Raw genomic sequence first — 13,665 nt, 5'->3', positions numbered from 1 at the left:
AAAATATCTGTTTATATAACACTAATGAATGTGTGTTGTCATTGACAAATAAATATACACAGTTTGTATATATATATTTTATTATACTGTCTGTATGTATTCACATAAGACATGTACTCATATACAATTACAATATAAATATTAAATATTGGAAATTACACAAAATTTAGCAAATATGCTACATAAATAGTCCATTTGGTCTAAGCTGCCTGGATCCGACTGTTGGTTGTTGACTTTGATAGCCGTCCGCTGCTTTTTTTGTGGGGCTGATCTGTCCACTCCTGCACTGTCCTGTTGAAGGAACAGACATAATCATGTAACGCTGACCAGATTTAATGAGTGATTCTTAAAGAAAATCGAAAGAAAATTTAAATAGCATAGTTAAAGGCAACGTTTACTTGTTTGAATACATTTTAAAATAAGTAAAAACTAGCAATATAAGGGACTTACAGAAGCTTCTGTGCTCCATAGACACACGCTCTTACTCCATCTGGACATGGGTGCTCTCTCGGGAGACCTGGGTGGTTGCAGTGGGGAACACGGTGGAGCAAGTGTTCTCTGTGGGGTCTTGGCAGGCACAGACACTCCCTTTTGCACATTCTTCTGCTGATGCCCCCACCAATCCCTCAACTTCTCCCTCTGCTTCCTAGGGATCCTGAGTTTTGCAGAAGACACATTTTGCGAATGCTGCCTCAGTAGCTCAGGGTTTTTAGCATCTCTCTTCTCGGAGATCTTGTCAATAACAAGTACTCCCTGTGTGCAACAAACAGGCGCTATCTCAGGCTCAGGGATCTTTTGATTTTGTTCTCTTTGTTCTTTTGATCTCTTTGTGATGTTGTCAGGCATGGGTGGTCCCTGCAGAAAAGTGTAAGGCTTCTGCTGCAGCAGCTCCTGCCTTAATGGCTCAGGGATCTTAAGTTTGGGCCTAGGTCCCATCTTGTCCTGCATGGGTGCTCCATCTGAGGAGTATGTGAGCACCTTTGAGGACGCCACTGGTGCCCTCTGTAGAGACTGGATGGGCATGGGTGGTCCCTGCAGAAAAGTGTAAGGCTTCTTCTGCAGCAGCTCCTGCCTTAATGGCTCAGGGATCTTAAGTTTGGGCCTAGGTCCCATCTTGTCCTGCATGGGTGCTCCATCTGAGGAGTATGTGAGCACCTTTGAGGACGCCACTGGTGCCCTCTGTAGAGACTGGATGGGCATGGGTGTTTCAAAAGAGGCATGTATCAGGTGTTTAGTCAAATGTAATGGGATCCTGAGTATTCCTCTTTGTTTGGACCCTATGGGCACAGGTGCTCCCTGTGTGGATCTGGCGGGCACAGGTGCTCCCTCTGTGGATCTGGCGGGCACAGGTGCTCCCTCTGTGGATCTGGCGGGCACAGGTGCTCTCTGTGTGGATCTGGCGGGCACAGGTGCTTCCTGTGTTGATCTGGCGGGCAAAGGTGCTTCCTGTGTTGATCTGGTGGGCACAGGTGCTTCCTGTGTGAATCTGGCGGGCACAGGTGCTCTCTGTGTTGATCTGGCGGGCACAGGTGCTCCCTGTGTTGATCTGGCGGGCACAGGTGCTTCCTGTGTTGATCTGGCGGGCACAGGTGCTCTCTGTGTGGATCTGGTGGGCACAGGTGCTTCCTGTGTGAATCTGGCGGGCACAGGTGCTCTCTGTGTTGATCTGGCGGGCACAGGTGCTCCCTGTGTTGATCTGGCGGGCACAGGTGCTTCCTGTGTGGATCTGGCGGGCACAGGTGCTTCCTGTGTGGATCTGGCAGGCACAGGTGCTCCCTGTGTTGATCTGGCGGGCACAGGTGCTCCCTGTGTTGATCTGGCGGGCACAGGTGCTTCCTGTGTGGATCTGGCGGGCACAGGTGCTTCCCGTGTTGATCTGGCAGGCACAGGTGCTTCCTGTGTGGATCTGGCGGGCACAGGTGCTCCCTGTGTTGATCTGGTGGGCACAGGTGCTTCCTGTGTGGATCTGGCGGGCACAGGTGCTTCCCGTGTTGATCTGCCGGGCACAGGTGCTTCCCGTGTTGATCTGGCGGGCACAGGTGCTTCCCGTGTTGATCTGGCGGGCACAGGTGCTTCCCGTGTTGATCTGGCGGGCACAGGTGCTTCCCGGGTTGATCTGGCAGGCACAGGTGCTCTCTGTGTGGATCTGGCGGGCACAGGTGCTTCCCGTGTGGCTCTGGCAGGCACAGGTGCTCTCGGTGTGGATCTGGCGGGCACAGGTGCTCCCTGTGTGGATCTGGAAGAGAAGGGTGCTCCCTGCGTCATCTTCTGCCTCCACTGCGGTGTGGTCTTCCGTGTTGCATCTGAGAAGCCCGAGTGCTGGAAATGAGGCTTCTCAGATGCATTACTGAAGACCAGGGATGAGGGACATGATGTTTCCCCGCCTCCATTGTTTCCCCCCACTGGCCTGAGATGTCCCCGTACTTATAATCCTCAGGTATGGGGTCCGAAACCTCCATTATCGCCCACCACCGTCCCGCAGCAAGGGCCGTAGTAAGCTCATCTGAGTACTCAGTAGATGATGACTGCTCTGCACTCTCAAAAATGGTGGGCATGGTTGACAAACTCATATCGATGTTAGATATGTAGAAAATGAACTGGAACTGAAAAATACTATTTGCAATGTATATCTGTGAAACACTATGAAAGAAAGAGAAAGGGAAGAGATGATTTGAGTAAACATACAGTACAAGAACCTGAAAGCTTGTTGTCTTAAGCCCAACGTAAACCCACATTCCGCATTTTGTCATCTGAAGTTCAACAGACATCCATGTGTAGGCCAATTTTTGTGTTCGCGCTAACGGTGTGTGCTCAACAACGCATACGGTAGGTGATTGTTAAGATAGAAGAATGTTGACACGACTCAGTACTGCTCTTTGACATCTGCTAAAGTATAAATAGGAAATTGTGCAGTGTCACACTGGTCCACCAACTAATAGCTGTGCGGACACGACTGTGCACAAGATGGAGCGGAACGCGGAAAATCAAGTAGGCCTTTAATTTTCTAAAAAATACAAATAAAAATGTATACAGTGTATGCCCAGTGGCGATCCATCAGAAGAGTCAAGTGAGGCTGAGAGCCTCCTTGAAATGTATTTAAAATTAACAATGAAGCTAAAAAAGTTAATTGTTATTTTTATCAATTTACCTACTAATGTGAATAACTCAGATGCACATAACGTAAATGTATATAGTCATGTTTTATTTTGCCGGTTGTCGAGGCAAATTTTATTGATTTAAACAAATCAGCATAAGGCAAATAAGCTTTCAGAATCACTTCAGTGTGTCATCAGATCTGCTATCATTTTGTCATTTGAATATAAATGATCTACAATTATATAAATAAAAAGATTTGATCATTATTGATTCACATATCATGCTCTCATTTCCACACAAACCAGTGTAGCCATGCCTATTTATTTATCTAAATGTAGCAACAGCTAATCTATACAATAACATTCCACAGTTTAAGCAGATTCTTCTGCAAATTATATAAAGATTCAAATTCAGATCCCCAAACCCAGTGTAAAAAGCATAGGCTACTCACTCAATCGCCGACTCGCTACAAGAAGAAAAAATCCGCTGCACTCATTATAACGTCACCGAGCGTTCTGAGGAATGCGGCGATCATTATGACGTACTCGACCGCGAGTTTGTGAGGGATGGGAGACCTAGGCTGTTTCGTTGTATTAAAAGTGAACATGCAATACAAACAAAGACTGACTTAGCATTTTTAATTCATGATTGTTGATACAAAAACTAACGCTGTTTATTTGTTAGCATTTGCAGCTGGTGCATAAACAAGACCAAGTAAAGCTGCGGATGGGTAGCCATATTTTATTATGAAGCATAACAGACCACTGAAACAAAATGAATCAACAGATATTACAATAAAAGCCCATTTCTGAAACAGAATACAATTCACAAAAAAGTTCCTCTAGGCTATCCTGGTTTTTTTCCCCTTCTATTTCTAACAATAGCCTAAGTTAAGCAACATTATCAGATGAGGAAGAGTGCTGTCCCGAACATCAGTAGGACGTTGTTTAAAATAAACAAGTTGTTAATATTACATGACTTACATTTTGATCTATATCGCCAATGAAAATAGTTCCAAATAAATCTATAAATCGTTGCGCATCTTTGAGAAACGGTTTCCCTGACTGAACTTTCCATAAGTTTAGCGGCTTTAGATGCTCTCTGAAGCGCAGACAGAGAAGCGAAACATAACGATGTCTTTTATCCAAAAAAACCCCCCAAAAACAACAACAAAAAACTGCTTCTTTCAGGTTTTTAAATCATTATTTATGTTATAGTGTATAGAGGGTTTCACGACGCGTCATCAAACCAGAAGTCGGCCATTTTGGAGGCACTGAACGTAAACAATGCCATTGAACTGAACAGACTCGCAAATTTGGCTGAATATTGCTGCTGAAAAATGGTCGAGTTTTGGTCTGTACTAATCGGTCGCATCGGGAAAAAACATTTCGAGTTCTATCTACTGCCAAAAGTTAAAGAGAAGAGTGTAAAAAACTGATGAAAGAAGGCGTTTGTGGTGAGCCACAGCATCAGCTCATCAACCACATGACATGTGTTAATGAAGGGTTGACTATGGCTAAAATGTTGACGTATTTAACTATGGCTACATTCACACTGTCAGTCCAAATCCGATTATCTTTGTATCCGATTGGAATCTGATCTAAAATGATGTCCACACTGTGTATCGCAACTGTTCAGATCCGATGTGTGTATCCATGCAGCTCTTAGGCAATATGGCACTGACATTGTGTTGATGGAGGGGTTTGCATTTGCAATCGAGATGTCGTCTTATTTAAATTTTACAACATGGGAATGTGTAGCCGCCGCGCTGGACTACTGCGTCTTGAGCTGCAGAACTGTATGAGGATATTATGCACTACAGCTTTTTTTCCGCGCTAGTTTCAAAATATGTTTCAGAAATAATAATGTTCTGCTCGTCCGGCACTTTGCAACAACACAGAATTGTTTCGACAGCGACTTTCAGCGTGTTTCCTCTAACAACGTCTGACGTTTACATTTAACGTGAGAGTCACATACCACGCGAAATCCGATCGTTCAGACTGAAGCCGATGCCCTGATATGTGATTTGAATAGGATTTCAAACCACATATGAATGTAGCTTGAAACGGATTTCATGTGCTTTTTTGGACTGACAATCTGAACGTAGCCTGTGTCGGGATAAGAAATAGAAGGAAGAACTGCAGTACGGGCTAGAGAAGCTAGCTCGTTCGGACCTTTACCACATATTAACTTTAGTTTGTCAAAATGTTTCGCTCTCTCCTGCTTACTAAGTCCTTCTCTATATGATTTCGCACCTACTACGTGTTTTTACCATGGTTTATTAGAGTAACAATGTGTTCAGTAGTACATAAACAGTGCAATCCATGCCGTTGTTTACATCCGAGTGCCTCCATAATGGCCGCGCATCCGGGTTACCGCCCAGAACATGACGTTGGTGACAACCCGCCGCATACTCAATGAGTAGGTACTTAATTTCAATGAGTACTTACTTAACGAATGTACTTAATTTAAAACAAACAAGTTTAAAGTTACATTTACATTTATTCATTTAGCAGACGCTTTTATCCAAAGCGACTTACAAATGAGAACAACAGAAGCAGTTAAATTAACAGTAGGACAACAATACGCAAGTGCTATAACCCCTCTCAGTTTAATTTTAGTGCAGGTTTTTTTTTTTTTTAAATAGAAGAGAAGAGAAAGTGTTAGTACTACTGAATCAAGTGCTGCCGGAAAATATACGTCTTCAGCAGTTTCTTGAAAGTGGCTACTGACTCAGAAGCTCTGGTTGAGTTAGGCAGATCATTCCACCAGCAGGGAACAGTCATGGTAAAGGTCCGGGAAAGAGATTTTGTGCCTCTTTGAGATGGTACCACAAGACGACATTCGCTAGCAGAGCGCAAGTTTCTGGATGGCACATAAGTCTGAAGTAATGAGTTTAGGTAAGAGGGAGCAGTGCCAGTGGTTGTTCTGTATAGGCAAACGTCAGTGCCTTGAATTTAATGCGAGCGGCAACTGGCAACCAGTGCAATTGTGTGAGGAGAGGAGTGACGTGTGCTCTCTTTGGCTCATTAAAGACTGCAACTGATCCAGAATGCTGCAGCCACAGTAGAGGTTTGACAGAGCAAGCTGGAAGACCAGCCAGGAGAGCATTACAATAGTCCAGTCTGGATAAAACAAGTGCTTGGACAAGGAGTTGTGTGGCATGTTCTGTAAGGAAGGGCCTGATCCTCCTAATGTTGTGCAAGGCAAATCTGCAGGACCGGGCAGTTCTAGCAATGTGGTCTGTGAATTTCAACTGATCATCAATTACAACCCCAAGGTTCCTAGCTGACCTTGATGGAGTTATGGATGACGAGCCTAGCTGAATGGAGAAGTTGTGACGAAGTGTTGGGTTGGCCGGGACCACAAGCAGCTTTGTCTTCGCAAGGTTTAGTTGAAGGTGGTGGTCCTTCATCCAGCCAGAAATGTCTGTCAGGCAGGCTGAGATACGAGCAGCTACAGTCGGATCTCAAGGTTCCTGAGTAATTTTGAGACAATGCCATCCATTAGTGATGACAGTACAGTGTTTGCTTTACTCCATATACAAATTGTCTATTTTTTCTCTATTTTCTATTGCTTTTTGTTTTCAGTTCATAAGTGTTTACCAAGTCTGATTTTCATCTCTCTACAGTTTGAGTGATTGTGAAATCACAGAGAAAGATTGTGCTGCTCTGACTTCAGCTCTGAGATCAAACCCCTCACAACTGAGAGAACTGAATCTAGATAATAGAAACCTACGAGATCCGGGTGTGAAGCTTCTCTCTGTTGTACTGGAGGATCCTGACTGTAAACTGGAGAAACTCTGGTAAGATCATCTACGGTATATCATAGTCAGACATGTTATTGTCTTCTGTAAGACTAAATCAGGGTTCCACAAATCTGGCACTGGAGGGCCGCTGCCCTACGGAGTTTAGCTCAGACCCTGATAAACTCCCCTTCCTGTAACTCTGAGGACATGGATCAGCTTGTTCAGGGTCTTTAATATGTAATATGTATCTTGATTTAAGATACATAATTTTTAGATATTAGATATTTAGACTACGTCTGGATCAGATTCAGGACGATGAGTAGATCAAGTCCAACAACACCCCCAGCGCTTCACAGTCCTATACCTCGTCCTGCGTCGACATTTCATTAAGAAACATTATCAGTTTTGATTTTACATATGCATCTGCTTACATACGTGACCCATTCTGACAAAATGAGTCGCAATGAGCAAATTTTCATGACTGAGCTACACCTGTTTGAATTTTATAGTCAGTCAATTTTGAGAATAATCAAGTTTAAGTTTTCTGAAGGTTCCAAAACAAAATCCTCTACCAACCATACCTTAAAATCTCTGGTAATAACACCGAATTTGGCAAACACCAAGTCAAAACCAAATATCTATAGGATCAATATATATATATATATATATATATATATATATATATATATTAAACTTTTTTCCCCATGATCCCACAATTGTTTGATTAACATTAACGAAAAAGACAGCCTATACATTCGGACCTACTGTACTGCTGATCTAATATAATGTTACACATCAGATGTTTTTCTCCAACAGTTAACCAAATGTTCACTTAAGACATAGCAGATAATGTTTGATTGAATACTCGCCAAGACAGATATTTTGAAATACTGTAATTCTGTGTAGGTATAAGTGTATATCGGGGTCACGTGCGGTCTGAGGCGTCTTTGAGGCACGTTTCGAATGTGTCAGTCAATGTGAGTAAAATAATTTAGTTTAAATCGGTATGAGTCTGAAAATCACATTTCATTGGTTCAGACTCATGCCATCGAGAATTCGCTATGAATATTCACAAAGTTGGATTGCTACGCTTTAAAACAATACCAAACTTGTGCTGAGTGAAAGAACAGTCGTCGAGAAGCGAGCAGAGAAACTGCATTTTTCATGGACAAATGAAAGGTACTCCTCTCAGAAAACGTACAAATAAAGATACTTTATATATAATTTCACTCCTCCCCCACTGTTTAACTCTTTCCGGTAATAAAAAAAAGTGCACACTTCTAGCCATCACCATGACTGAATAAATTGTTCAATATTATGTATCATTTTGAATCACAGAAGCAGGTTTTGTAAATCATGTGTCTGAGTAGAAAAGGGGCCTAGTGACGCCACTGAGAAGTGCCGGTACACAAGAAAAAGTGAGGGTACACCACAGCTTAAAATATAGAAGTGCTGGTGCGTACCGGCCCACTTCGAGCACTGCTGGAGGCACATCATCACTACACACGGCTTATACAGTAGAGAACTGTTGAGAGTACAGGAAGATTACTGTGAAAACAACAAAAATCATTTTAAAAACATAAACTCAATATAACAATGCACTGGAGAACCGGGGCCCGTTCTTCATACGTGGATTACTGTTATCTGGATTTTACTGTTGACGATTTTACATGATCCAGGATTGTTAGGTTCTTCAAAGCTCATCCTGGAGTTGCTGTCATAGCAACAGGTCCGTAAGCTCAACCCTGTTTGGGAGCATCTTATTTCATGAAAACGGGATTAGATTGCATCTTTTCAAGCGCAGGCGATACTTAAAGTCTGTTCCAGCCACTGCTACTTTCTTACAAGAGTAGCCTAATGAACCAGGTACAATAATGACTTAAAATAATAATAATCATAATAATAATAATAATTTAAAAACTCATTGAAAATACTATTACAATGTTGTGTAGTTTATCAAGAAACAGTTTACTCACTGAGAGATTTATTTGTGAGGGAATAATTACCTAATAACTGTATTGGAGTCTTACATGATGTAGGCCTACAGTTAGTCTGAGCCGGACATTACAGGAGATGCGGTTTACTTGTGCATGCAGTTAAATGCTCTGCCATTAGAAAAATGTTCTTGCCCCGTAAGAAACTTTAATCAATGCTGTTATTTAACAAATCTGCTTTACAGGTAACATTAAATGTATTGCTAATTACAACATTTAAATGAAAATGTAAAGTTCAAATACTGGAAATAGTGAAATAATGGAAATAATTGGGAATCATGTAACAAACAGTATATTAAATTGATCTATTATAACTTTTCTGTCATTTTGGTTGCTTGGCTGTTTCCTTATAAAGGTCCAGAAATGTTTCCGTCAGGTGTGTGATGTTCTTTTTTAATTTGATGCCATTACGTTTCTCTCTTGCTGTCTGAAATCATTGAAAAAGTTTTTGTTTGTTTGAGCCTTCACAACATCAGTGGATCAATAATTAACAAACAACAAAAGAAGATTATCTTTCATCTGTGTTTCTCCTATTATTAAACTGCCAATATAAACTGGGATTTTTGGAGCACAGGTGTTGAAAGCTTTTTGAATTTCTTTATTATTTGTTTATGACTGATAAATCTCCAACGAAAATTTAGACATTTAATAGTCTGTGTAGAATTGAGGCTTGTACGTGTTGATCTGAACTGAGAGTGAAGAGTGTGTCATTGTTCTCTACAGGTTGAGGGATTGTGGAGTCACAGATGAAGGTTTTGCTACTCTGACTTCAGCTCTGAGATCAAACCCCTCACACCTGAGACTACTGGATCTGTCTGGGAATAAACTAGGAGATTCAGTTCCTCTGCTCTCTGCTGTACTGGAGGATCCTCACTGTAAACTGGAGAATCTGTGGTAAGATTGTCTCTCTGATAGTAACACATGTCTTTGTCCTCATTTTACAAGCTAATTTTAGTCCTAAAATTCTTACTGTTCTATAAACACTAAATCTCAGCACAGAAATCACAGGTGTACACACATGTCTAATCTCATGATCTGATATTAGTGTTCATTGTTACATTCTTTTTAAAATGTGTCCTTTAGATTTAGTCAGTATTTCATTATATTCAATAATTTTAGACTGTTTCACTCTGACTACAGTGACAATCCTGTTCCCCCACGTTTACTCACCAGTGTTTTCCCTAATGATGTTTCTGTGCAATAATAGTGGTTCCCAACCCTGATCCTATAGTTCCCCCAGCACTGCACAATCCTTAATCGTTGAAGTTTCTGCTTTTAACAGCTCTTTCCGTAGCTACAAAAATACAATTCTTCAAAGTAGCTTTTCAAACACTACTAACCCAGGTAGAAGGTGACGTTCCCGCGACCATGGGTAACGTTTCCTAAAAGTTCTCTAAAGGTGACGAACATTCCGAACCTTTACAGAACATTAGGGATGTTCCTGAAACGTCCTCTTTTGGTAATGAAAGTGCTGCAGTTCAACGTTCCTTATAGGACTTTAGGGGGACGTTCCGTAATGGTAATCTTATGGTCACATCACAACGTTACAAAGAGGACGTAATCAAAATGTTCTCATATGGGTCTAAATTGGTCCTATTATAACGTTCCTTATAGGACTTTAGGGGGACGTTCCGTAATGGTAATCTTATGGTCACAGATAACAACGTTACAAAGAGGACGTAATCAAAACATTCTCATATGGGTCTAAGTTGGTCCTATTATAACGTTCCTTAAATTACTTTAGGGGAACGTTCCATATTGGTTATTTTATGGTCACATAGCAACATTACAAAGAGGACATAATAAGGACGTTCCCATATGGTTCTCTGTTGACCATATGAGAACGTTTTGTGACTAATTTAATGAGAACATTCTCATATACATCACGTTTTGTGCGCGGTGACGTGGGACGAACCGAGGTTCAACTTCCGTCAACTTCTGCCACGTTTCTCTGGTTTGTCTGCGGGCTGGACCCTTCTCGGACGGACACCTGGCGGCGGTCTTTTTCCTGTTTTCTTCACCGACAGCGAGCCAGAAAAAGCCAATGTGATTATCATGTAAAGTTGTTTTAATGAACCATTCTCGCGTAGATGGTCAGGCTATATTGGCTTTTTTTTTTTTAGATAAACAAGCTAAAGTAAGCGCTAGGCCTATTCCAATTTGCTTATTTTAACTCTTGTTTACATAGCCTGCAGGGTCTCCTCACGAAATCTAAGCGGCATAAAGTTCAATGCGAGGGTCTTTAGAATATGTTTGTATTATTTTTGTCTCTTTTCTTTTATTGTCATTTTTTCCTATTATTTGGTAAAGGCTACACCACTTTTCCATGGGAAAAAAGTTGTGGTGATCCCGCTATTTGGCTCATTGATGTAAAACAGTCTTTTACAATTGTTATTGTAAAATCAACAATGCAGACGTTTTAAGCTCAGCAACAATGGCAGCAAAATGTACACAGTATTTTAAAAAAAACCTCCTGTCACACACACAGAGCCTGCAGATCAGGTTGAAGCGGAGAAGCATCAGCTTCTTATTCTTTAAATATAACAGAAGACCTTAATAGGACAAAAAAATTATATTCTAATTTGGTCCCTAAAAGTTCTGCAGGACGTTCTCAGAATGTTTTGGAAACATTGGATTTCTGAATTAAATATGACCCAAACCCTTTAAAGAACTCCACATCGTGACTGTCTGGGAACGTTGTGGGAACATTACTGTAACGATCAGCTGGAGTGCCCTCGAGAGCAACCAGAGGGCGCACCACAATAGACTATGATCACTTCCTCACAAACTACATTTCCCATAACTCACTGCCCGGATTCATCAGCACTCATTTCATTCACCTGTGTCTTATCACCTTGTTTCTCTCACACCATAAATACCTGGTTTTCACATTCACTCGGTGCAAAGTATTGCTTTCCCAGTGAACTATTCTGAGCGTTTGTACCCTGTGTTTGTTTACCTGTTACGACTTTATCTGGACCTTACCTCTCGTTGTCTGCTGCCTGCCTTACTCTCTGTATTCTGATTGTTTCGCCGCCTGCCCCGACCCTTTGCCTGTTCTTGGACTCTGATTGTGTGTATTCTGCTCTGCTTATATCGCTGGTATTCGACCCTTGCCTGTCTGACCCTGTTATTTAATAAAGCCTGCAAATGGATCTCTCCTCGTCCGCTGCATCATTACAATTACCAAGCGACGTTCCTGACACCAGCGGGACGTTCTCAGAATGTTTTGGAAACATTGGATTTCTGAATTAAATATTGTCCTCTAAACGTTCCCAGAACATTCTGAATGTTACCTGAAGGTCCTCCAAATAACGTCCCCAAACCCTTTAAAGAACTCCACATCGTGTCTGTCTGGGAATGTTGTGGGAACGTTACCAGGCAACGTCCTTGACACCAGCGGGGACGTTCTCAGAACGTTCTGGGAACGTAAAATTTCTACCTGGGAATGTACTAATATGAAAGATAATAAGCAAAAGAAATGTAATAACTTCATGCTGATCTTTATGGTCTTATATGCAGGGAAAACACCTGAACTTCTGCAGAGCAGTGATGAATAAAGTAACATGGTCAGTGTCGCGCTGGTGAGATTAGTTTGCGCTGTCCATTCGGTTTCGCTGGCAAACACGTCCTCTCTGCGGTGTCGAGTCGGTCGCACAGCTCGGTCCATTGAGCCGCACCGATGACGTCAGCACGGCACGAGCTCTGTAACACCGCTCCGTTTCGTCCCACTGAAGGTGTGTTTGGCTTCCCATACAACTCGCTACAACTAACCGCCATTGCTTAAGAGTTTGTGAGACGCGCCACATTAAACAGAAGTGCGGACACACAACTTCTTTTTCAAGGGAAATTAGCCATCATCAACTACCGAAATATTTTCTGATTTCAGTAATGCGTATGAATGAATTTCACCAAGGTTGATCAATGTTTTTCGTTTCACTATAGTGTTTGAAACGCTTTTCAATAATTGTTGCCTATACGGCTCTTCATACTGGAGATCTCATATTTGTCTCCTCTAAAGTTTGGAAGAGATCTCAGCAACATCACACACTGTGCTCAGATTTTTTTCCTAAACTAAAGACCCTGGTGGTCTCATATTTGTCTCCTTTAAAGTTTCAGACAAGAATGAACATTGATCTAGTTCATTTGTACAGTATGGTGTACTGGCAGTATAGCCGTTTTGTCTAATTAGTGTAGAAATATGTGAAATGCTTATAAATCATTAAATGTTTAAGTTTTATAGACCACATTATTACATTTTTCAAGTGTCCAGACATATATTGTTATCCATTCAATATGAAGAGACAATTGTATTAGTCTTTTTCATTATAATATATATTATAACATTTCTAAAGACACTTAATTACTGTTTTGGTAATAAACTCTTATGTGTTAAACTTCAAGCATGAAGTCATGCAAACAATAGAAATAAATGATGAAAATGAAATTGGTCTTAACCCCTTAAAGGTAGGGTAGGTCGTTTTTGGTCTAAAAAACTTTTTCCCAAATTTGTTTAAACTTTCTATATATATCAATGCATAATTAAAATGTAAGTACTCTGACAAAAAGAGTATAAAAATCGAGTGACTCTAGACCGTTTAATCTGCACTAAACACAGCTCATTATTTCCTTCCGGGACGAAACAAAGGATTGGCTTAGGCGACTGTCACTCTCTCGCAACCATGGCAACACCCCCGCTGCTACATGCGCTGCCCACATGCGCGCACTCGTTTGACTCGAGGAGGGTAGGAGACTAGTAAGAGACACAATTACATGCAAAACACGGCGTATATGTTATGAATCTTACACGAAATTCACCTTCATCAC

General features: G+C 41.5%; 1 protein-coding gene across 1 annotated transcript in view; it reads left to right on the top strand.

The window, feature by feature from the left end:
- The window catches only part of LOC130084389 (ribonuclease inhibitor-like), a 130,499-nt gene that overhangs the window by 19,328 nt on the left and 97,506 nt on the right, over positions 1–13,665 (top strand). Inside the window, exon 4 of the mRNA XM_056249791.1 lies at positions 6,757–6,901. Coding sequence (XP_056105766.1) covers positions 6,757–6,901 — 145 coding nt within the window. The remainder of the gene's footprint in view (positions 1–6,756; positions 6,902–13,665) is intronic.

Source organism: Rhinichthys klamathensis, unplaced genomic scaffold (assembly GCF_029890125.1).
Source record: "Rhinichthys klamathensis goyatoka isolate OS25496 unplaced genomic scaffold, OSU_Roscu_1.1 h1tg000064l_1, whole genome shotgun sequence".
In the NCBI taxonomy this organism is placed as follows: domain Eukaryota; kingdom Metazoa; phylum Chordata; class Actinopteri; order Cypriniformes; family Leuciscidae; genus Rhinichthys; species Rhinichthys klamathensis.
The sequence above is the reverse complement of the archived record's forward strand: the minus strand, read 5'-3'. Positions and strand labels throughout refer to the sequence as shown.